The sequence below is a fragment of the Nematolebias whitei genome, chromosome 10 (genome assembly GCF_014905685.2).
Source record: "Nematolebias whitei isolate Nwh7 chromosome 10, NemWhi1, whole genome shotgun sequence".
In the NCBI taxonomy this organism is placed as follows: Eukaryota; Metazoa; Chordata; class Actinopteri; order Cyprinodontiformes; family Rivulidae; genus Nematolebias; species Nematolebias whitei.
This window is the reverse complement of record NC_056507.1, coordinates 28,206,303-28,228,383: the sequence shown is the minus strand read 5'-3', so window position 1 is coordinate 28,228,383 and position 22,081 is coordinate 28,206,303. Positions and strand designations below refer to the sequence as shown.

Below are 22,081 nucleotides of genomic sequence, written 5' to 3'. Positions count from 1 at the left end.
TCTTGATTGCTTCTAACTAAAGTATTAGTTTGTCAAATTGCTGCATTTTATACTGAATAACTCATTTGCTGCATTCAAAGCTGTTTAGTGAGGCCTGACATGGGTTCATCTTTTACCCTGAGCCAGTTATTTGGTCACAGTTATTCCTACTGCATTCTAAAAATACTGAACATTTTCTTTTCTTGATTTATTTTTTCAAAGAAACTGAAGTAAAGCTACCACAGAGTAACATAAAATGTATAAAATAAAGTTCACATTTACAACTTGAGACATAAAACTATACCATAAACATAAATGCAAAAATGAACACAAGTCAACACAATATATTGATAACAAGGAATTAGCTGCAATGAAATAATGCAACAAAGAGAGCAAATTAACACAAAAACGAGGAGGATTACAGCATATAAAATAAGAAACATAAATTTACTATTATGGAAGTATAAAGAGAACACAAATTAATGCAAAACGGTATATTGTATGAACTAAAATATGATAATAAATGCAAAATTAGGAAGAAATTTGTGACAATTGATAACGATAACAAAGCAGAATATAATGATGAAAAACAGTCAATTTAATTAAAAACGTAATATTCTGTATACAGTCTTTTTGGTTATTATATGTATAATTAATTATTTATTATTATGTTTATGTATTTTGCATTTGATCCTAGTACACGGTGGTAGACCGTGAGTAAACCAACTCCCTGCATCACGTGCCCACCCAAGACTCCGCCTCATTTTATTGTCCGTCCAATCAGAGACGAGAATAGCGTCAAGACTTCCTGTTTCCTTCTGTTGACAACAATGGTAAGTCTGTTCATTAGTATTGGGCTATTTATTTGACCAAACTGTTTATTTGGGATCAGTATAAATTAGCGGTTACTTACAGTAGGTTTCTTTATTAATTCGTAAACTGTTGTGAAATGGAACTGTGTTGATGTTTAGGAGCTTCGTTTACGCGGCTAGCAGGCTAAGCTAGCACTGATGCAGTAGTAATTTTGAACGTTGTAGCAGAAACCCATCTTTGTTTTTCTTTATAACCATATACGATTTTTTATATATCTTATAGCGGTTCCGTTTCTGTGGGGATTTGGACTGCCCTGACTGGGTTCTTGCTGAAATCAGCACGTTAGCAAAAATTGTAAGTAGCTCTTCCCTGTTTTAAAGCAAGTGCTGTAAGTAAGTGTTCATATTTTTTTTCTAACCGAGTTTGTTTTTCCCCTCTACAGTCAAGTGTCAAGATGAAACTCCTTTGTGCTCAAGTGTTGAAGGATTTAATGGGAGAGGGTATTGATGTAAGTTGAAAATAACACTTCCATATCATCATGAAATCTGAGCTTCCTATTGATCACACACTCAGCAGTGCTGTTTGCATTTTTCTCTTAGTATGACAAAGTTGCAAAGCTGACTGCAGATGCAAAGTTTGGTAAGTGTCTTCCCATCTGGTCCCTTTGTCTCGTTGCTATGACAACAACAGCTGTTAAAACTATTTGCAGAAAAATAACTTTTACAGTTTTTGTTTATACATCTTTATTCCAACCTTGTAGCAGATGATATTTTTAAATTTAGTTGGGGTTTATTATATAAATCATGTCAGAAATTCTTATATCCCTATATTTAACAAAGGACAGTAATATGAGTTTGCATAAACAACATCCAAGTAACCTCATAAAAGTGTTTCACTACATCTTTTTGAAAATAACCCAGGTATTTTTTGTATTCATTAAACAAGGCAAATATTAGTACTGAATGGCCACAATACTTTTAAGAACTAACACTTTTTTTGTCTGTTGGTGTCGAACAATAACATTTTCTTGTAACCATCCAGCTTATTATCAAAGTTACAGTTCAAACCTTGCATCTGTTGTATCATGTATGGAGGTTTTAAAGCAAACATGCAATGTGTTGCTATAGAATGAAGTATATTTCAGGAAAAAATGGTTCATGGGAACAAGAGCTCTTAATTAACTTCTTTCTGCACAACAAAGTATCTACTAAAATAGCTTTCCAGGCCTGCCATTTAATGGTTTACTCTGAGACTGAAAATACGTTTTTGAATTGCTATAATTTGGTACCACACCCAAGTGAGTTTTAAAGAGGCGATGCAAGATAATTGTTCCCAATAATGTTGCCAACTTGTATGTCATTATCCAAATAAGCTACCAACCAACCACCAGTTTTTAAAAGCAATAAGCCACTTCTTACACATAGTTTTTTTTTTTATTAGATTGCATAATTTTTTAATAACATGATGACATCCATCCAGCCATTATCTTTTACCCACTTCTTCCATTTTTGGGTCACAGGGGTCGCTGGTGCCCATGTCCGGCAATCACTGTGCGAGGGGTGGGGTACACCCTGGACGGGTCGCAAGTCCATCACAGGGTCACAGAGACAAACAACCATTCACTCTCACTCACACCTAGGGACAATTTAGAGTTACCAATCAGCCTAACATGCATGTTTTTGGTCCGTGGGAGGAAACTGGAGTACCTGGAGAAAACCCACGCATGCACGGAGAGAACATGCAAGCTCCACCCAGAAAGGCCCCCGGACCGGGATTTGAACCAGGGACCTGCTTGCTGAGAGACAGCGGCTCTACCAGTTGCGCCACCATGCTGCCCCTGGATGACATCATTTTAAAAAAAATGTTATTAATGTTCTCTGTTTCAACATTTAAATTGAATCTTTTTTTAGTTTCAGCCAAATGTAAATTTAACAGGATTAGCTTTTTATAGTCTTACCCCCTTTTTTTATTTATTTTACAAACAAATACTATGTTTTCCTCAGAAACATTTGCAAATTGCATGCTTGCATTTGCCCTTATATAGTTTAAAATAATGTACTTCAGTTTTTTTTACCCTTCTTTCAGAAAGTGGAGACATCAAAGCCAGCGTGGCGGTGCTCAGCTTTATTTTGTCCAGTGCGGCAAAGCATGATGTTGACAGTGAGTCTCTGTCCAGTGAGCTGCAACAGCTTGGGCTGCCTAAAGGTTAGTGGTTGTGGTAGTTTCTTTGGATGATAGGTTTAAAAAAATTAAAAAATAAATAACGTACTGCATTATAAGATAAGATAGAACTTTATTGATCCTGCAGGAAATAGTTGTGCCAGAGTCAGAAATATTGAAGTATTTATTGTAGTACAGTATTGCTTTTATTGACTTATGTGTAGAAAGGATTATATGTAGTTGTATATGTAGTTATAACATAATAAAATAATCAATGAGTAGTCACTTTCTTATTTGCTATTAAAATATTAATTCCATTTTATGGATAGTTGAATGTCTTTTAAAATCTCCATGTCTTTTTCTTGCATTAATCTGTTAAAGCTTTTTGTTTTACAAACTTAGCACATCTCCCGTTATTGTGCTCACATTTTTTTTTCATTATGCTTTGATTCAACCTTTGTGTTTGTTTGCTTAAGTTTTGAGTGATGCACTTGTTGTGCCATAGTTTTAAAAGCACTAAAACTATTATATATTTTTAGATGTTGAATATTGAAATATGAATATTGAAAGCCAATGTCAGCAATAAATATAAATTTAGGTTAAACACTCCTGAAGAAAGTAAAAGGTTTTGTACGTCTTTAAAGCCTAAGAAGTAACATTGTTATTGCAAAGTGTCAATGTTTTCTAGATTTCAAACAGTTTTTTAAGCTGTGCTTTAGATCTTTTAAATATTTATGTTTTTAATATTTGCACAATTTTCCAATTTCTTTTAGAACACACTACAGGGCTTTGCAAATCATATGAAGACAAGCATTCTGCACTTCAGGACAAATTAAGAGAAACCAGCTTGAGATGTAAGTATTTCTGTCAGGCTTCCTGATCTGAAAGTAGAAGTCTAAAGTTTGTGCTGACTGAGTGTTTTCATCTATTCTGTCCGCTAATGACCTTCAGTGGGGCGGCTTGACTCCGTGTCCTGGCGTGTCGATTATACTCTGAGCTCAAGTGACCTTAGGGAAGTCAATGAACCGTTACTACAGCTTAAACTTCAGACTCAAAATGCTGAGCCAGGCTCTTCTGAGACAACGGTCGTTTCTGTCTCCGCTGACAAGTTCAGAGTCTTGCTTACTGGTCAGTTAATTCTATCTACTTCCTGTGAATTAACACTTATTTTCTCACCATCTTTTTCCTCTGCAAAAAAAACCCAGTTCAGTTAGAGTATTGCTGTGGTAATTACTTTGTTTGTTTGTTTGTTGAGTTGTTTTTGTTGTTTTTTTCAACAGAGCTAAAACAAGCCCAGGCTATGATGAATGCACTACAATGAAGACTGGAAAACTAATATTTGATGATGAACTGGACAAAACTGATGCTGATAAACTGCCAAAAGTGCCAATATTACTTCAACTTGTATAATATTAATTATGTGTGTGAATCGGGTCATATCAAATTTTAGGAGACTCTTTCTTTGTTTGAATGTACTGACATTAAAAAGTATTTTTCTACCACTTTATTAAGTATTGGTGGAAATGTTTCCAGACTGAAATTGGTCACTGAGCTAAATCACACAATTGTCCTTTCTTTCTTTTTTTTTTTGTTGTAAAACACCATCATATTACTTGACACGTTTTGTCTTTAATTTACAATTTGTATTCTACTGTCAAATGGCTGTAATAAAGTATAAATCTTTCCTTTCATCCCTGTCTCCGCCACGCCTACAAATCCCGTCATGCATCGGTGGACCAGTTGGCTTCTTGTGTAAAAAAAATGGCAAGCTTTAAATTTGGTTAAAAATTTATTGTTAAAATTACAATTATTTAACTACGTTGACTTATTGCTACGAAACGTGATAAAATACTTTTGTAAAATAGCTTCGCGTGAAGGAACGTGAAATCTCGCGATATTTTGAAACCGATCGTTTCATAACTCGTTTGTCAACACGCATGCTGGAAAATAAATGTATATATTATAGTTTCTGGTTGTGGCAGCATCACATAAACAAATACCTGTGAGCTCGTTTTTGGTAGCATTTGTGTAAAAAGTAAATAAGCTGCACGTTTCTCCGAAAGCTTGCATTTCCTGGTTTGGGTGAGTTTTGCACTTTAGTTTCATTTGATTTAAGCATTTGTTTCCTTGGATTGTGCACTGATTGTAACAAAACATTTTTTTAATCTCCCGCTGGTCAAAGGCAGGCGATAAGGCCTTTGCCCGTTTAGCTGTGTGCTTGTACTTGTCTGTTAGCAAAATATCTCATGAACCACTGGACGAATTTGAGTGAAACTTGCAGAAACTAATCAGGCGAGGTACAACTACAGCGGATTGACTTTAGGAGTCGGTCAGATTCCAGATGGCCTCCACAGCCACTTTAAAAAAAAAAACACTAAAATGGCTATGCTGCAGCCAGTCTTACAGATACTGACCCAATATTTGGTGTGGAAGTAGATGAGCTGACCAACTGCGGCACAATTTTCCTTTTGTTCGTACAACTCAATCAGTGTTGCCAGATCTCGCGATCGAAACAAGCAACCAGCTCTATGAAAACATGCCCAACTGGCAACCCACCATTGTGTAAAACAGGCTGTTTTTAAACAATATAAACATACGTTTATTATGACATTACATATAAACAGCAAAATTATGCTAAACACTTTGAATAACATACTTTTAAGCTCTGAAAATAAAATGCATTATGCATATGTAACATTAATTCAACCTTTAATTAATCCTATTAATCCTCAGGGACTCATTTACCAGAGAGACCTGAATTTTAACTAAAGAGTGACGACAACAGTGGACAACAATGACAACAATAGACAATCATAAAGGATGTGTACAATTATTATTATTATTTTTTTAAAAGCAACTTATCGTAAACACAGTAAATGAAAAACTTTCTTTAAACTGTTTAAAAGCAGACACACATGAGCCAACTCTTAACAGGTCAAGTGTGGAAACTATCAAGTCTGTTCATCTGTAACACAGAAATCACATGGGAAAATTAGCATAAAGCCTGGTATGTAAAAATAGATTTTAACTGTACTACAATCCATCATCACTGTTTTCATTTGCATCTGTCTCTGTGCTTCCAAATGTTCCTTCCACAGAGTACATGTGACTGTTAAAGTGCTTGCCTTTTTCCCAGTTTTTGGACTTTGAGCACATGGTACCAGCGGGTCTGTCACATCCCCCCATGGATGTAACACTGGCAGCCAACTAGGTACCTAAGATGATGCATCAGCCAGCAAACCCACGTTCTCTAGCAAGCAGTGTCAGTTCTCAGTGGCACAGCTGACAAAAATCTACTTCTACTGCATCTTGATGTATTTGCACTCATTGTGTCTACTTTTGTTGTTCAGTTTAGATATGTGGTTTTGTTTCTTGTTCACAAATATTTTTTGTATGTTTTAGCTTTGCTTTAAAGTTTAATTCTTGTTTTGTGATTTGTACATCTGTGGGTTAGAATAAAGTTCAACTAAACTCTTCTTTAAACATATGTGAGGGAAATATTCCTGAGAGTTTCAATAATTTTGTGTCTTTTTATGATTTTTCAGCTGAGTTAACTTTAACAGATTTTTTAATAGTTATTAAAGTGAAAACAGGATTTCATGATAAAACCGGCACTATTTATTTTTAATCTTCACTGCAAAAAACAAAACTTTTTTTTTTTCTAATACATAAAATCTTTTTAAAAATCGCTTCCACCCTCCGTCCCAGACCTGTCCCGGTCCACCCATCTGCCAGGGATCGGGGTCTGGCCTTCACGAGCATGCGAGGCCGGGGTCTGGACCCCAGCCTTCTGCAAGTCGGCAGCTCGTATGATCCTCCGCAGTGACCAGCGGAGCTCAGAGCATGCAAGCCCGAGCCCTGGGTCGGCAGCACGGAGGCTCTTCAGCGGTGATGGGCAGAGCTCGGAGACGGGGAGATGACACCCTGCATGGCCTGAGGGGTCATGGAGGTTCTGGTGGAGAGGATCTGGTGGGTGGGGGGGGAGTCGGGGACCGGTGGAGCGCCATCTAGCTTGCTCTCCTCTGAATTTTATAGTCGGCCACCAAGCACAAAAAACGTCTGCACTTCAGCATTACACCACGGTGTTGTCATTATTGTTTGTAAAATCTTTAAAATAGGTCCAGTCGCTCCTCGAGTTGAGTTATTGCAAATGGCGGATCTTGTTGTGAAAAGTTTCTCAACCCGCCAGTAACTCCACCCCCTGACCAATCAGTGACCAACAGTGTTCTGACGTCACATTTTGGTGCGGTTCGGCCCAGTTGGAAAAAGGGGACCAGTTCCACGACTGTTACTAGTGGAAAAGCCTTGGAACCGTGCCGAGTCGAGTTGAACCGTGCTGTACTGTTACTAATGGAAAAGGGCATTAGCGATTATGGCAGTTTTTCTCTCACTGAATCATTTCAGCACAAGGGGGCTGCTTTCTCACCAGCATGTTTTAGTGCGCAGCACAACAGCTGTGTGGTCGCTCACATAAACAAGAAGGTGGGCACATGTTCACTACCTGTCTGCCTTATAGCCAACTTGTTACAATGGTGCAGCACACGACTGCTGTCACGCAGAGCAGTGCACGTCCTGGGGGTGCTGAACCACGGAGTGGATGCGTTCTCCAGAAGTCCCCCACTGGTGAGAGAATGGTGCCTTCACCTGGAGATAGTGCAGCAGATTTGGGATTGCTTTGGCACAGCCAACCTAGATTTGTTTGCCTCCAAGAAAACACACACTGTTCTATGTTTTTCTCCATACGGGATGTGAGCACCCCTCTCGTGATAGATGCACCAGATGTTGTTTTGTTGTGAGAAACAAATCTTGATTCCCACAAATTTCATGGTCATTTTTTTTTCAGAAAGCTCATGAATAGCCACTTTCCCTCGTGGGAAGGTGCGGTGGTGTTCCAGCGTTTGTAGTTTAATAATAACTAATAGTTTAGTTTTTTCTGTGACTTATTTGCAGTATGATAAATGGTAGGAGCATAATATACGCTCCCAATGTTTTGTTGGTCTTTTTTTTGTAAATAATGACCTTTTTTTGCGGTTTTATTTATTTATTTATTTTTGTATCTTGAGATCTATGACGTCATCAAATACTCGAGTTCTACTCGGGTTTTATTATGTTAATGTCGAGTTTAAAAATTATATACTCGTTCAAACCCTAATGCACATTAGTCTACAAAAAAAACAAATACCTTTGGAGTCAAACTGATTTAAGATGGCCACCTCAGCAATGTGGATATAACTTAACAGTCAGTTTAAAAGATATTGAGTTAAAATCTAATATGGTAGTTGCTGAGAGTCCTTCACAACACATGCTCAGATTGTGCATAACTTTATTTTTAAGGTTTGACCAGAAAAGTTTAATTTGCATCATAAAATGCATGAAGTTTTATGTGTGTGATATAAACAGAGTGGTGTAATTCCAGTTGTTTAACTCTTCACAGATTTGTTTGTTCGCTCAAAATGCCCGAGGGACCCGAGCTCCACCTGGCCAGCCTGTACGTGAACAAGATGTGTGATGGAGTGGTGTTCTGTGGACCGGTCGTAAAATCTGAAGTTGTGAAGACAAACAAGACAGACAGGATATTTGCTGACAAAGTCAGCAAATTTCCCGATGTGCCCTTCACCTGTGAGGCATATCGCATCACAGCCACTTCCAGAGGAAAGGAAGTGAAGCTCACACTGACGCCCATCAAGAGTGATGACGCCCCAAAGCGGGGAGCAAAGGCAAGACAAGCGGATCGACCCATGGATGTAGTCTTTCGCTTTGGGATGTCTGGTTATTTCCGGTTCACCGGGGAGGATGAGCTGCCCAAGCACGCTCATCTGCGTTTCTACTCTAAAGAGAAGCCCTGCAGAGTGCTGAGCTTTGTGGACACACGCAGGTTTGGCAGCTGGGAGCCCTGTGGAACCTGGCAACCTGACAGAGGGCCCTGCATCATGTTTGAGTATCAAAGTTTCAGGTTTGTATGCCTGATGATGTCATCTAAACAAGCAAAAATAATGTCTTCATGCACATGATTACTAGTAGTTTATTAATGTTTCAGGGAGAATGTCTTGTCACACCTAAGTGATCGAACTTTTGACCGACCGATTTGTGAAGTCCTGCTGAATCAAAAGTACTTCAACGGTATTGGCAACTACCTGAGAGCTGAAATCCTTTACAGGTGATGAGCACTCACAAATTGATGTTCACAAAGAAAAATCTCAACCTTGTCCGATTTATCTACCTGGATTATTGAGCATGCATCAAGACATAAATGACACATTTAAACTGGGCATGCACACTTTCTGAACTTTCAAGTGATTTTAGCCATAATTAGATAATCCACTATAATTTTAAAGGAGTAGGGGATGAATTAATCTGCTCATTGTTGCAGTTTTAATGTCAAAGACATCTTTAGTGCCAACACATTGTTGGTAGGTTGAACCAGCTCTGAACTATAGAAACAGTATTTTTTGTGTTTACACAAAAATATTTCTGCGCGTTAGACATGTTAAACCATGTATTATTTTAATACGTTAGCATTTTTTTAGTGAAAGAAGAGAAATACATGTAAGCGCACAGTGGTCCCATATGCTGTCAGGCTTACAAGAACGAAAACATAAAAACACCTTTTGTATTTAATGTTTTCGTTCTTGTGAGATAGTTTTGCAAAAAATAAAAGCGTTTTGTTTTTGTTTTGTTGTGAGAAACAAATCTTGATTCCCACAACTTTCATGGTCATTTTTCTTCAGAAAGCTCATGAATAGCCACTTTCCATCGTGGGAAGGTGCGATGGTGTTCCAGCGTGTTTGAAAAACAGTTGGCCCCAAGTTATTTTTCTTTTTTTAGGTTGAGTATTCCACCCTTTGTGTGTGCCCGTAGCATACTGGAAGGCCTTGAGCCAGATGATCCACTTGAGAATGAAAAGCCATTGAAAAAGGAGTTCACACAGGTGAAAGAACCACAACTACATCACAGAGCAGCTTCTAACAAGTATTTTCTAACAATGCCTGTTTATGTTCCTCTCAAAATGCCTCACAGATGGCTCAAATGAAAGATATGAAACGGGAAACTGGTGACCTGCTCAGGCTCTGTCACACTGTACCACTGGAGGTGGTCAACTTAGGTCAGTTCTTACACATTTCACAGTCAGGAAACAAAAGAACGCCTCATAAAAGAGACATTTCATGTTTTAGGTGGTAAAGGTTATGACCCTGAGAAGGCAGACTACTCTGGCTTTGAGGCATGGCTGCAGTGTTATTATGTGGATGGAATGAAAACTCTCCGGGACCACAATGGCAGAACAGTATGGTTTAAAGTGAGTTGGAGTTGTATATTTTAAAATACCACAGTTTGGTCATTGATACGGACTGTTTGGCTGTTTCAGGGAGATCCGGGCCCCATGGCTCCCAGTGGTAAGTAATATGACTGTATTCGACTCTTGTGCTGAAGCTTACTGTATTTTTCGCCGCAAACGTCGCACTGTCCCATAAGTTGCATCAGTCCAAATATGTGCAATAAAGTGGAAAAATCCGTAAATGCATCGCTTCTCCGTCTACGTTGCATCTATTATGCGTCACCGCGGACAACCTGGAAATGTGGGCTGGTGTGCACGGGAGGGCTTTAACAAGAATTTAACAAAATTAACACTTAAAAACAATTATTTGTTTGCTCAAAATTATAGTAAAAGGCGTGTCTCAGTCTAACTTTTCCTTAATAAATGCATTTTGACGGTCAAATCAGCTGCATTTCAAAAGCCGATTCACGGCTGCAGGAATGCGCAGAGGGACTTTTCGCTGTGCATTTCTTCGAAATTTAACAAGATAAGCACCTAAAACAATTATTTGTTTGCTCAACATTATAGTAAAGGTGTATCTCAGTTGAACTTTTACTTAATAAATGCACTTTAATGGTCAAATTAGCTGCATTTTGCCGGGGCGGTGCAGCGAAATTAAGCTGATTTGACTGTTGCTCCAAGCGAGCAGAACAAAGATGGCAGTCTTTGGCAAGCCTATTGTATCAATAACCACTTTTTGCCTATTACATGACACAACGGCATGCCATACAGCTTGACCGCCATCTAGCGGCTGTAAATGGTAGTGTTCAATTTTTCCAGTCAATGAATGAAAACAGTCATATCTCAGCCAAAAATTGGTTTATAAATATGGGAAAAAATCCATAAATACATGGCTTTGGCGTATAAGTCACTGGGCATGTCAATTATGCAAAAAACTGACTTGTAGGCCGAAAAATACAGTATATAAGAAAAGAATCTGACTTTGATATTTTGTGTATGAAGGTTCAAAGTCACCGAAGGCCAAAAAGAGAACAAAGAAAGCGGACGACCACGACTACAGTCAAGAAAAAGGTAAAGTAAATAAAACAAGAATCCCTTTTTTTGTTGTCTAAAACTGAACTGAGCAGTTGAAACTAACAGGAGTTTGATTTGTTTAAGCAGTCACGAGTCACTCTGAAAGCACAACAAAGAAAAAGGTCAAAAAGGAAACGCCAAAAAAAGAAAACGCCTTCAGACTAAAGGAAGTTGTATCGAAGAGAGGAAAGGCTGAAAACACCCAGGAAGTTAGACTCCCGAGCGGAACAAGATCAAGTTCACGTACGAGGAAGAGCATCCGCGCAGAACCAACTGAAGGTAAAACGCATGACGTCAGTTTTGATTTTGTTTTTTTTGTTTTATTTGACATAAAGTTAGAAAAATATGTATTCCAACATGTTTCTTGTTGCAGGTCAGAAGAGACGAACTGGACGAGTGACCAGAAAAGACAGCAAATAAAGACAAACTACAAAATAGTATATTACCTTTAAACATTTTTAATAACGTATTTTTTTAACCACAAAACCTGTCATAGAAAGATGTTTATTGATTTACTGCAAAGTGATCACTTTTTTTTTTTTTTTTTTACCTGAGCACAAAGCCCTTCTTTGAAATCCAATGTTTCCCTGGAACCTGTTCAAACGCTGCACCGAATCACAAAACGAGCAGAAGTGTCACAATTTCAAAAGGCTTAAAGCTCAGAGAAATTCCCTCTGGTGTGATCTGTGCCGGCCGGGTGGCGTCTTGCCTTTCCAAGAGATCGCAACTGAAGGAGGAAAAAGAGTTTTGTTTTTAGAAAACAAAACCAAGAGTTGTGACGGGAACACAACAAAAGTTAAATGCAGTCACTCACTGCCAGGCTTCCTTGACTGGAATGTTAACGTGCAGGTTTGCAGTGATGCTGCCCCCGTGTGATTCATAAAGACGCACCACAAGCATCCCCTTCCTGTCCTCAGCCTGTTAATGTAAACCACAAGCACTTTGTCATCTCTTAATAGGTTTTCACACAAAGGTTGCTTTTCAAAAGATAAAGTTGTGTAAAGCGACACCTGTTTAATGGTCTCGAGTATCACTGATGAAGGGCTGACTGAGAAGGCACTCCAGGGTTCAGTTTCAGGACGGCATTGAATCAACCTCAGAGGGAAGTTGAGGTTGTAGGCACACTGGATAACAGATGCATCCTGGAAGCAGCCTATTCAAAAAGACATGTTACATGACAGCTTCATGACTGCTTCATGAGAGGTTTGTAACAAAAAAGGAAGTCCAATAAAACCCACTTGTGTGTGGCATGATGGCATATGTGAACTGATGAGTTCCCATGTCAGCTGTAGCATCTGGGGCCTTAGGTGCTCTCAGCCTGGATAAAAAAAAAGAAGACATTTATGGTTATATGAAAGTATTTTTTTAATCTGGTGAGCGATGGTGTGAACTGATGGAAACCTCACAGAGACAGCGTCATCGTGTTCTGGTGGATGGAGTAACCGTACTTGGAGTCATTCAGGAGTGCAACTCCAAAGTTGTGCTCCGATAAGTCGGCCCATTTGTGACCCCACACCTGAGAAAAAAATAAAACGTGCACGCAAAACAATGCGGTAAGAACAACATTAAAACAGGCCAAGCATAGGTCATCTTATGTTAGGGACTAAAAGGGTTATGGATGTTTTGCTCAAACCTTGGAAATAATGTTTCACATGAAATTGTGAAATCTGCTCATGATATGTGTTGAGAATGATTCTCAGCTACTCTCAGCATCAATGTTTAACTCATTGTAAAACTGACCAGGTTATAGCCAGTGCTATGTTGACTAAGATCAATAAGCAGGAGTTGTGGAAAGATTCTTTAAATGAGTTGACTCTAAAAGTTAATAAGTTGCATAAGAACGTCTAAGAATTACTTTCTAAAAGTTTCATTAAAACCCATCTTGTAGTTCATGAGATATTTTGCTAACAGACAGGCAAACCCATTATTACCTGTCTTTCCGGGATGATGGATGCACATTTAAACACTCGTGCTTCTGCTGCTGACACTGACAGTAAAGCTACCTCAGTGTGACGATCCCTTTGGTCATACCTCAAACCTAGCCCAGTCCCATGACGTGTTCCAGTGTGTGGGTCTCTGCAGATGGCCGAACTGGATCTCATATGTTGCGTTGGGGCTGCGCACTCGCACAGGAAACTCAACCTTGAGGAACTTGTGCGATTCGGCCCACTGCACCTGAAAATGCAGCGAGGTGTTCCTTCTGCTGTGATAAAGCGCTTGTCTTTAAGGAACAGGAGCACTGTCACACGTCAGAGTACCTTAGTGCTGAACTTGATGTACGGACACGTGGCGTCCATGATGATCTCCTGTGTGACTGAGCTTTTATCACTGATCCTGAGGGTGAAGCTAACGCTGCCTCGAAGCCCACCTGAGGACACCACCTGAGCAGGATGCACCACCTCCAGCACTGGCCTCCTATAGGGTCAGTTTTGCAGTATTTGTTTGACAGCTTCCTGCGAGGCATCACAATGTGCTGATGTAATGACCTTGTCTGAAGATGGTAGTCCATCACATCCCAGGCATCCCAGTACAGGGGGACATCATCAAATATGACAAACTGGTTCCCAGCACAGCCGTCAGACACCGTTTCTCTGAAACAAGCAGACAGGACTATTACATATGAGGTGATGAATGGTGTAAATATACTGACGTAGTTTTACATTACCTGTTTGCAGCAATCAAATACAGAGAAGCCAACGTGCCGTCTTTGCTTACAACGGTCCGTAAAATCCCATTCTCCATAATGACAGAGCCGTCAGTCTAAAATATTACAAAACCCTGTTGGAAACTCAACGAGAACAAATCAAACACATCCCTCTGTAAGAAACAAATACCTGAGGAGCGACGGAGACTGGAGTCACAGGCTGAGTGTCTTTGACAGGAGACACCCCGACGCTGGGAGCTCTCAGCAGGGCTGAAGGGCCACAGAGCAGCTGATGTTAATTTGTAGATTTGAGGGTCAAAACGTGAATATTTCAAATAATCAAACGTACCCAGAACAGGTGCGTCAGTGCCGTCTGTAATCTGTACGACTTCATGGCGCTCCCACGGCAGAGAGTTGAACACAGCAGTGGAGCTGCCTTTGGACTCCAAGGCTTCACAAGCCTCCCACAGAAGTGCAGCACCATCGCTGCGGATATCTGAATACAAATGTCATTTATGTGTTAGCACACATCAGATTTAAATCGCTCCTGTATCAAAAGTTGTACTTTTATAGAGGGATGCACGATATTATCGGCATGGTATCGTATCGGCTGATATTAGTGATCAAGTTAAATATCGAACATCAGCCATTCCATTAAAATAACTCACTGATATAAAAGGCTTCTGTTTAAAGTTTAATTTTAATTTAATAAACTGCCAAGTATATCTATGAATGCACAACTACTTATGCACTTTTCACTCGTCGCTTGTGAACAGGTTGAGTTTAGATTTGTGAAAATGTACAAACTTGCACTGTTCCGAGTGTTGTCATTGTGTTAGAGTAAATGTCATGAATAAATTTGACATTAAACATAATCCAAGTTAAAGTGTTGCATCATTTTCAGCCCCTTTTAGCATCTGCATTTAGCAGCAGCCAAACTGACAAAGACCATGCAGAATAATGTAGTATTTGAATTCCACAGCAAAGAAAGCTATGTAGTCTCTGTAAATAGGTCTAGGGGAAAAAAAAAATCAGTATTGATATCAGTTATCGTTTTAACATATCGGATATCGACCAAAAATCCAAAATCGTGCATCCCTACTTTTATAGTATTTAAGGGCATCCTCCACAACCATCCCTATGCAGCTGCCAGGAATCACATCATGGAACTGGTTTAAAAGCAGCAGCCTGTCAGTATAAACAAGATAAATAAAAACATATTTCACATATTCTGTAGTAATTGTTTAGATCCAACAGAGCTGCGTTCGAACCTCCAGAGCTGCTGCAGTTTTTCCACAGGATACACAAACGTCTTGTTGCGGCACAAGGCCAAACTGCTGGCGATCTCCACATCGTGGAGCAGAGTCTCACACTGCCGGTTCTCTCGTTTAATCTGAGAACAAAGGCCACATAAAAAAAAAAAAAAACATTACAGCGTACGAAAACATTACAGTGTTCAAATGCAACACCGAAATGTGTGCGCACTGTGAAAAACTCTTATCTATCCAAGTTTTGAATGTATCCCCAGAAAATTTCTTTATGAGGATGTTGGCAGTTTTGTAGCATCATCTTCTCTGCAGCAAAAGAATAAAACTTCCATTTCAAACTCACTCTTATTGATGCTATTTTTAAAAAAACTGCAGTTTAAATTGAATGTTGTTTGGTGAACTGTATTACAGTATTTGACAGGAACGTTTCTTGCTTTTGGTCATGAATAAAGATAAGTAAAGTTTACCTTTTAATGAGACTTAGGTTTGTGTCTTTAAAATTTACATTGTGTAAAAATCTAGACAAGTTTAATAAAACTTCCTTGAGAGTTTGAGTACTAGATAAGGAAGTGCTGACTGGAAGTCAGTCTTTAGGAGAGAATCGTCCCCAGATGAGGATGCTCTGGTTCTACCTGTGCCTGGGTGGTGTAGGTGCCGTTGTGCAGCTCCAGGAAGAGCTCTCCGCTCCACGTACACAGCAGTGCTGAGTCAGCCTGAAGCTGTGAGAAAAGCTTTGAAGGACTGGACATCTGGACCCTGTGGAACACCCAAAGTCTGAAGTGAGTAATATTGTGGCGGCAGTAGATATGGTTCATATCCTCCGAAATTTTAAACTATTTTTGAAGCATTCTGCCTCGGGCCGTTACAAACGTCATCCCTGACCTGACACATTGTGGATACAGTAATATACAACTGAGTAATTGATGAGTGGGAAGAGTTTCCTGCTCAGTGTGGGCTTGGTTTTTGTTACTGTTGGGTGATGAGTTCATGTTAGACTGGAACCGACCTGGGAAGTCCATCTGTGTCCCGGACAAGACAGAGTCTGTCTATCATGTGCTGCGTGGGTCCACCGCCCCCGTCCCCGAAGCCAAACAGAGCTGCGCTGTGGTTAGCTCTGCCTTTGTCTTTGTTATTCTTCACAGTTTTTACAAGCTGTGGTCGAAAGAGAAACCCAAGAAAAAGATTGTAGCGTGTAAACTCCCGTGCCCCAGACTTGACATTCACCAGGGTGTAACTCACATCGTCAACCTTGCCTTTCATTTCGTAGGAATTTCCTGGTGGGAAGTGAGTTAAAACCTTGGAGCCGTCCAGACCTTCCCAGAAAAACGTGTTGTGCTGTGAAAAACGGGACATCGAAACCGAAGCGTTTAACTTTTATTTTTTTATTTCAAAGCAAATCCATTTAATGCACTTACAGGGAATGTGTTGACCAGGTTCCAGCTAAGCTTCTGAGTCAGGAAATTAGAAATGCCACACCCCTGCATTATTTGAGGAAGCTGGGCAGAGTAGCCAAAAGTATCCGGAAGCCAGAACTGCAGAACAGCAGGCAAAGATTTGCTGTTATAATCCCAAACATAAATGAGATTATTTTAGTTTTGTGGACATGTTTTAGGAAATACTACCTCTTTGCAATACATCCCAAACTCTCGGTTAAAGAAGAGCTGGCCTTGCAGGAACTGCCGAACCATGGACTCACCTGAGGGCAAGTTCCCGTCCTGAAAGGCAAAATGTTACGTAGAACATTTTTACTAAACGTCAGCTAAGATACAAAATGTTCATAATTAGGATTAGGTTTACCATTTCCACCCATGTTCCTCCAACTGGAACAAACTGTCCTGTCTTCACATGGTGCTGAATCTTGGAGAAGAGTCCTGGGTACCAGCTCTTTACCCACTCGAACTGCTGGGCCTGAGGAGATCAAATCCCAGTCAAAACTGGTCTCAGATTGTTGAAAACCTGTTAAACAGTAAAAGCTTGTTAGTGGGTAAGAACCTGAGAGCAAGTGAAGACAAACTCTGGGTTCTTCTCCATTAAACCGACGGCCGTCACCCAACTTCTGCCACATTTACGGATGGTCTCTTCGTACGGCCACAGCCAGGCTGCGGATTAAAAGTTACGAGTTAAATAAAAGTCAAAAGCATGAACTCATTTTTAGCATAGTACAGAAATTTAAAACAGTCGGGAGATTTTGGGGCATTTTTACATTGAAAGTGGGTCTGTGGGAGGGGTAGGGTGGGAGGTGATTTTGTTGTATGATTTTTCCCCCTTATTTTTGTATATGTGTAAGTTCTTAATATACAAAAACAAACAAACACTAAAAATACTTTGATCCAAACCTTGAACCTAACATGATGCTCCATTACATGCATTTTCACAAAATGCCATGCTCAGAGTACATAGAGTATCTGCTGAGGATGACTCAGTCAGTTTTACAGACATTGAGGTAAAACTTACTATGGTAGTAGCTGAGTTATAGCCTGAATAAGTTTTAGTTTTGGTTAATATCAATTAGCTGTGCCAGCCATCTTAAATGGGATTAGCTCTAATAGTTAATCTGTTGGAGATTAACCCTTGACTATGGTGACATTATTTACATGCATGCCCCTGCCAGTTCCTTGGCTGCTGTCTACCATGACATGCTAAGATTCATAACTGGTTGTAACTACCGTACCCATCACTGCACTCTCATTGGTCAGTTGGTCATCATTACCTACACGTAGCCTCTCACACTGGTTCATCTTCATCTATAAATCACTCCTTGGCCTGCTGCCTTCTTATATCTCCTCCCACACGTCATGTCGTCAGTGCAGTTACAACATGCGCTCTCAGAACATCATTACCTGCAGCGTCCCCTCAGTGCAGACTGAACTCGGCAAAAAGGCCTTTTCTTACTCTGCTCCTGTAACCTGGAACACCTGGCAACAAGAACTGAAGCTCTCCACCTGAATTTCTTTAGAGGGTTTTAAGCATTACATAAAAAGTCAATAGAAAAATCAAAGCAATTATTTTCTTGTTTTAGTATTTTACCTTGTTTTACAGCACCCTGATTTATTGTTTTATTTTAACTGCATTTTTACTGTAGTTTATTGTTATTGTTGTCTGTACTTAAAGTTCTGTCTGGAACAGGTCTCTCTTGTAAATGAGTTCTCGAGGCTCAATGACACTAGCCTGTATAAATAAAGGTTGATTGAATGAATGAATGGAGATGAACATCCAGTGATTATTTCTCTGATAGCTTCATTCAGATCTGTCCAAGTTCATGAGATATTTAGCATTTAACTAAAGATTTCTACAAGCAGCAGCTTCAGTGAACTGACTAAGCAGCTAATGCTGCATGAGTGACAAAATACGCTAAAACAAAGACCTGAGTCTATGTGGCAGTGACCCATAGCGTGGACGGTGTGCTGGCTTTCTCCGTTGCGCTGGTTAAAGAAGCTGCGAGCCAGACTGTGAGCTTTGGAGAACGAACTGGGGTCAAACGGGTTGCAGACGTTCACCATCTCGTTGACTGTGAAGAGGGCCTGGTAGCCTCGCTGGTCCCCCTCTCCCAGCTCCTGTTTGAGATTTTAAATTCATCTTAGTTTTCCCTCTCTAATGTTGGCATCACATTTTGAGAAATAGTACCTTAACAATGTCAACAAGCATCTCAAATTCAGTCAACAGCTTTAGGACATCCCTGTTGAGTATCGCTAGCTCTGCTTTCTGCACAGAAAACATCCTGTTTGGGTCTGGAGCTGCAATCATGGACCCTTGACCAGCTCCAAAGAGTCCGTTACAGGCCATCTCCACATACAGGGTGACACTGAGGAGAGAGATAAATGCAAACAATAAGGCTCAAAGAGGCAGGAGTGGCATTAACGTCAGATTTCAGTGAACTGACCTGTGGGGCTCTTCATCTTTCAAACACTCTGATAAGATATAACTCGTCTTTTCACCTTCTTTGGTCAGTCCCTGCAAGTTAGAGTCACGTTACACTCCGCAGGTTCAATCTACTAATTTAGTGAAAGTTAACAGACAAGCAGCCGCTAACTTTACCTGAACTGGCTGCCCATCCCTCCAAACCATTCCCTCCCCATCACTTTCCCAGAGAAGATGAACCTCTTTCCCTCTCCAGGATTCAGGGATCGTCATGGACACTTTAAACCAGCAAGTCCACCACCTTTAACAATCAGCAGGATTGGGTTAGAGCCAAAAACTGGAGATGGTTCGAGAGTCCGTGATCATAAAAGCCTGAAAAATGATCACCTACGTCGGTCCAAAGGTACCACAGATTTCATAGGGCTCAAAGTTCTGCGTTGAGGCTTCGCTGAAAGTGATTCTGTCAGGGGTAAGGAAGGAGGCGATGGTTTCCACGGGGCAAGACTCTCCATAAAGCCTGCAGAGACCGAGTCATGTGAAAAACAGAGCCACACATAGTTTTACAACCAAATATAATACATTATAATTACAAATTGCCCGGAAGAGTTTTAAAAATACATGTAGGCATGGATTATATAGAGAGGAAACCCCATGAAGAGCTCATTCACATTGTGCGTAAAAAGAAGATCAGCTGCATTTACTGTGTGAAAACTGGCTTGGGGTTCACGTGATTGGTTTCCTTTTTCATAAATCCTATAGTTAGGGTTGGCTTGGGTCTCCTGAGCTATCCCTCAACGTAGTGTGTTAACTGAAAACATGCTGTAGGCTTAGACTGCTGGAGGACAAACTGACCACATTTCCTCACTCTGCTGCTGTCTTTACTTGCTCTACTCCACCTCCTTGTATTTGTAATTATTTACATCTTAACATGTGTTGTTTTTTTGTTTGTTTGTTTGTTTTTTCCTCCAATAGAAAGTACACCTGGACCTGCCATTCTGTGATTGTCTCTCCTTCCTGTTCCTCTCAAACCAGCCGGTCAAAGCAGATGGCCACTCGTCCTGAGCCTGGTTCTGCTGGAGGTTTCTTCCTGTTAAAAGGGAGTTTTTCCTTTCCACTGTTGCCTTTGTGCTCGCTCAGGATGGGAGACTGCAACGAAGTGAAGATTCATAGATAACTTTAATAATTGGCTTTTTTAAATGTACGTGAATGTTTCTGTTCAGTGCCGAGACGACTTCTGTTTGACTTATAAATAAACCAAATTTAATCAAATTGTTTCTCCTGTACGTATTTTAACTAACTTTGTTATGCTTATGTATCACAACATTCAATTTGTTTAGAATTCTACCTCTGAAACTATTGGTTTTAGTAAATATTGTACTTTTTGAAATATTAAAACTAGGGGTGCGCTGATTGCAGTTTTCTGGCCGATCACCGATTTCTAAAAAGTCTGACCTGCTGATTTTGTTTTATAAGCGACACTGTCAGGTGTTATAAGGCCACAATGCACCTTCAATTTTTCAATACCATTTTGTTGAAAAACATACTCTTGAACAATATCCTAGAAACAATACAAACTTGTTTTAACTGGCCATGAGGTAGTGCTCTGGAATATAAATGAAGTTCAGACAATTGTTACAACAAACAAACAAAAAAAAAAATCAGTAAAATTGGTTTCTCATGCAAGTATCAGCCGATTTCCCAAAATTAAGGAAATCGTCCGATTTATCAGTGCACCCCTAACTAAAATATATTCACTATGATTTTTCACTGAAAAGCATTGAGATCTCTTAAAATCCTTTAAAAACTTTGTACGTTTTGAAATCTATGTTAACTTTTTTGTTTCTCTTCTTGCATCCTTTGGTTTCCTTATGGCTCTTTTGGTCGTTGTAGTTGTTTCCCTCTCTGTGCATCCTTTTTGCCCCCTTATGCACTGTTGGTGTATTTTTTATCTTGCATGTGTCTTTTTATGCATTTTTTGGTCTCCTTATGCTCCTTTTGTCTTCTTATGACCCTTTCTGCTCTTTGTATCCATCCATTATCTTTTGCCCGCTTCTTTCATTTTGGGTCACGGGGGTCACCGGTGTCCATGTCCAGCAGTCACTGTGCAAAGGGCGGGATACACCCTGGACAGGTCTCCAGTCCATCACAGGGACACATAGAGACAAACAACCATTCATTCTCTCACTCACACCTAGGGACAATTCAGAGTTACCAATCAGCCTAACATGCATGTTTTTGGTCTGTGGGAGGAGTGCTCTTTGCGTCTCTTCTTCAAATTTTTTTTTATGTTTAGACTATTATTCTACTCTCTTGGACGTTTTCCAGCAAAGCCATTCAATAATTTTCTTGTTTTCAGATTGAATAAGGGTTTATTTTTTAATACAGTGCACTAATGTTTGTACTGAAGGAGATGAATCATTGTTTTTAACTTGAGGTCACCTAAATTTAGAAATTACATTACAAATCAGTGAGACAGTAAAGGACCAACATTCTTATTAGACTGTATAAAAACAATGCTCACATTATTGTAAAAATACCTGTTCTGCGAATAGGCCCACATAAATAAACCTAAATATGTCTCTGTTTGCAAGCTGAATGTCTAAAACCATGATGGACTGACTAGTGTAATGACTCGAATACAGCAAGAACATCTCACCGTCCTCTCAGATTGCAGTCAGTGAAATAAACATCGGAGATGAACTTCTCAGCCCTCTCGAGGAGTGTGCGTCTGTTTTTCAGCACCGGCAGGTGAAACATTACGAAACACAAGCAAAAAACGTTTTCTGAAACGCTTAACAAATACAGTAAATGAAAAAGGACGTAAACAGCGTGAAAGCTGGCTCAGAAGCGTCACGCAGAACCCGGAAGTAAACAAAGCGTTGTTTGTGTATTTTTTTGGCCACTAGAGGGCAGTGCAGTCCAACACCCGAAAAACACGTGAAACAGCTTCTGTCTTGTATTTCACAAAAATTAAGGTGTAAAATGTGCTAGTAAGTAGTGTTATATTTTTAT

The 22,081-nt window shown here is 39.8% G+C and overlaps 3 protein-coding genes across 5 annotated transcripts; 2 read left to right on the top strand and 1 right to left on the bottom strand.

Annotated features, from left to right (window-relative positions):
• Window positions 1-792: 792 nt before the first annotated feature.
• On the top strand, window positions 793-4,549 carry commd4 (COMM domain containing 4). The gene is made up of 8 exons (XM_037682929.1): window positions 793-812; window positions 1,075-1,146; window positions 1,235-1,300; window positions 1,392-1,431; window positions 2,878-2,997; window positions 3,726-3,806; window positions 3,904-4,080; window positions 4,233-4,549. Exons 1-8 carry the CDS (start codon window positions 810-812, stop codon window positions 4,271-4,273), a joined length of 600 nt encoding a protein of 199 aa, XP_037538857.1. The 5' UTR covers window positions 793-809; the 3' UTR covers window positions 4,274-4,549.
• Window positions 4,550-8,402: 3,853 nt separating this feature from the next.
• Window positions 8,403-11,828, top strand: neil1 (nei-like DNA glycosylase 1). 3 transcript variants are annotated; one of them, XM_037682928.1, is made up of 9 exons: window positions 8,403-8,905; window positions 8,990-9,109; window positions 9,778-9,880; window positions 9,970-10,054; window positions 10,125-10,246; window positions 10,316-10,343; window positions 11,228-11,296; window positions 11,384-11,578; window positions 11,673-11,797. In XM_037682928.1, the coding sequence occupies exons 1-9, from the start codon at window positions 8,406-8,408 to the stop codon at window positions 11,717-11,719; spliced, it is 1,269 nt and encodes a 422-aa protein (XP_037538856.1). In that variant the 5' UTR covers window positions 8,403-8,405; the 3' UTR covers window positions 11,720-11,797. The 3 variants fall into 3 exon arrangements, with proteins under 3 accessions (XP_037538856.1, XP_037538854.1, XP_037538855.1); XM_037682926.1 differs by having other exon boundaries at window positions 8,406-8,905; window positions 11,387-11,578; window positions 11,673-11,795; XM_037682927.1 differs by lacking the exons at window positions 10,316-10,343; window positions 11,228-11,296 and having other exon boundaries at window positions 8,406-8,905; window positions 10,125-10,216; window positions 11,506-11,578; window positions 11,673-11,828.
• Window positions 11,820-21,826, bottom strand: man2c1 (mannosidase, alpha, class 2C, member 1). The gene is made up of 26 exons (XM_037683530.1): window positions 21,726-21,826; window positions 19,461-19,586; window positions 19,247-19,370; window positions 19,092-19,162; window positions 18,836-19,013; window positions 18,576-18,765; window positions 17,204-17,310; window positions 17,009-17,119; window positions 16,834-16,926; window positions 16,627-16,743; window positions 16,451-16,546; window positions 16,218-16,363; window positions 15,844-15,967; window positions 15,215-15,336; window positions 15,046-15,131; window positions 14,293-14,439; window positions 14,134-14,213; window positions 13,965-14,059; window positions 13,786-13,890; window positions 13,558-13,714; window positions 13,331-13,474; window positions 12,706-12,815; window positions 12,538-12,617; window positions 12,310-12,452; window positions 12,114-12,217; window positions 11,820-12,026 (listed from the first exon to the last, which is right to left on the bottom strand). The coding sequence occupies exons 1-26, from the start codon at window positions 21,824-21,826 to the stop codon at window positions 11,915-11,917; spliced, it is 3,069 nt and encodes a 1,022-aa protein (XP_037539458.1). The 3' UTR covers window positions 11,820-11,914.
• Window positions 21,827-22,081: the final 255 nt, after the last annotated feature.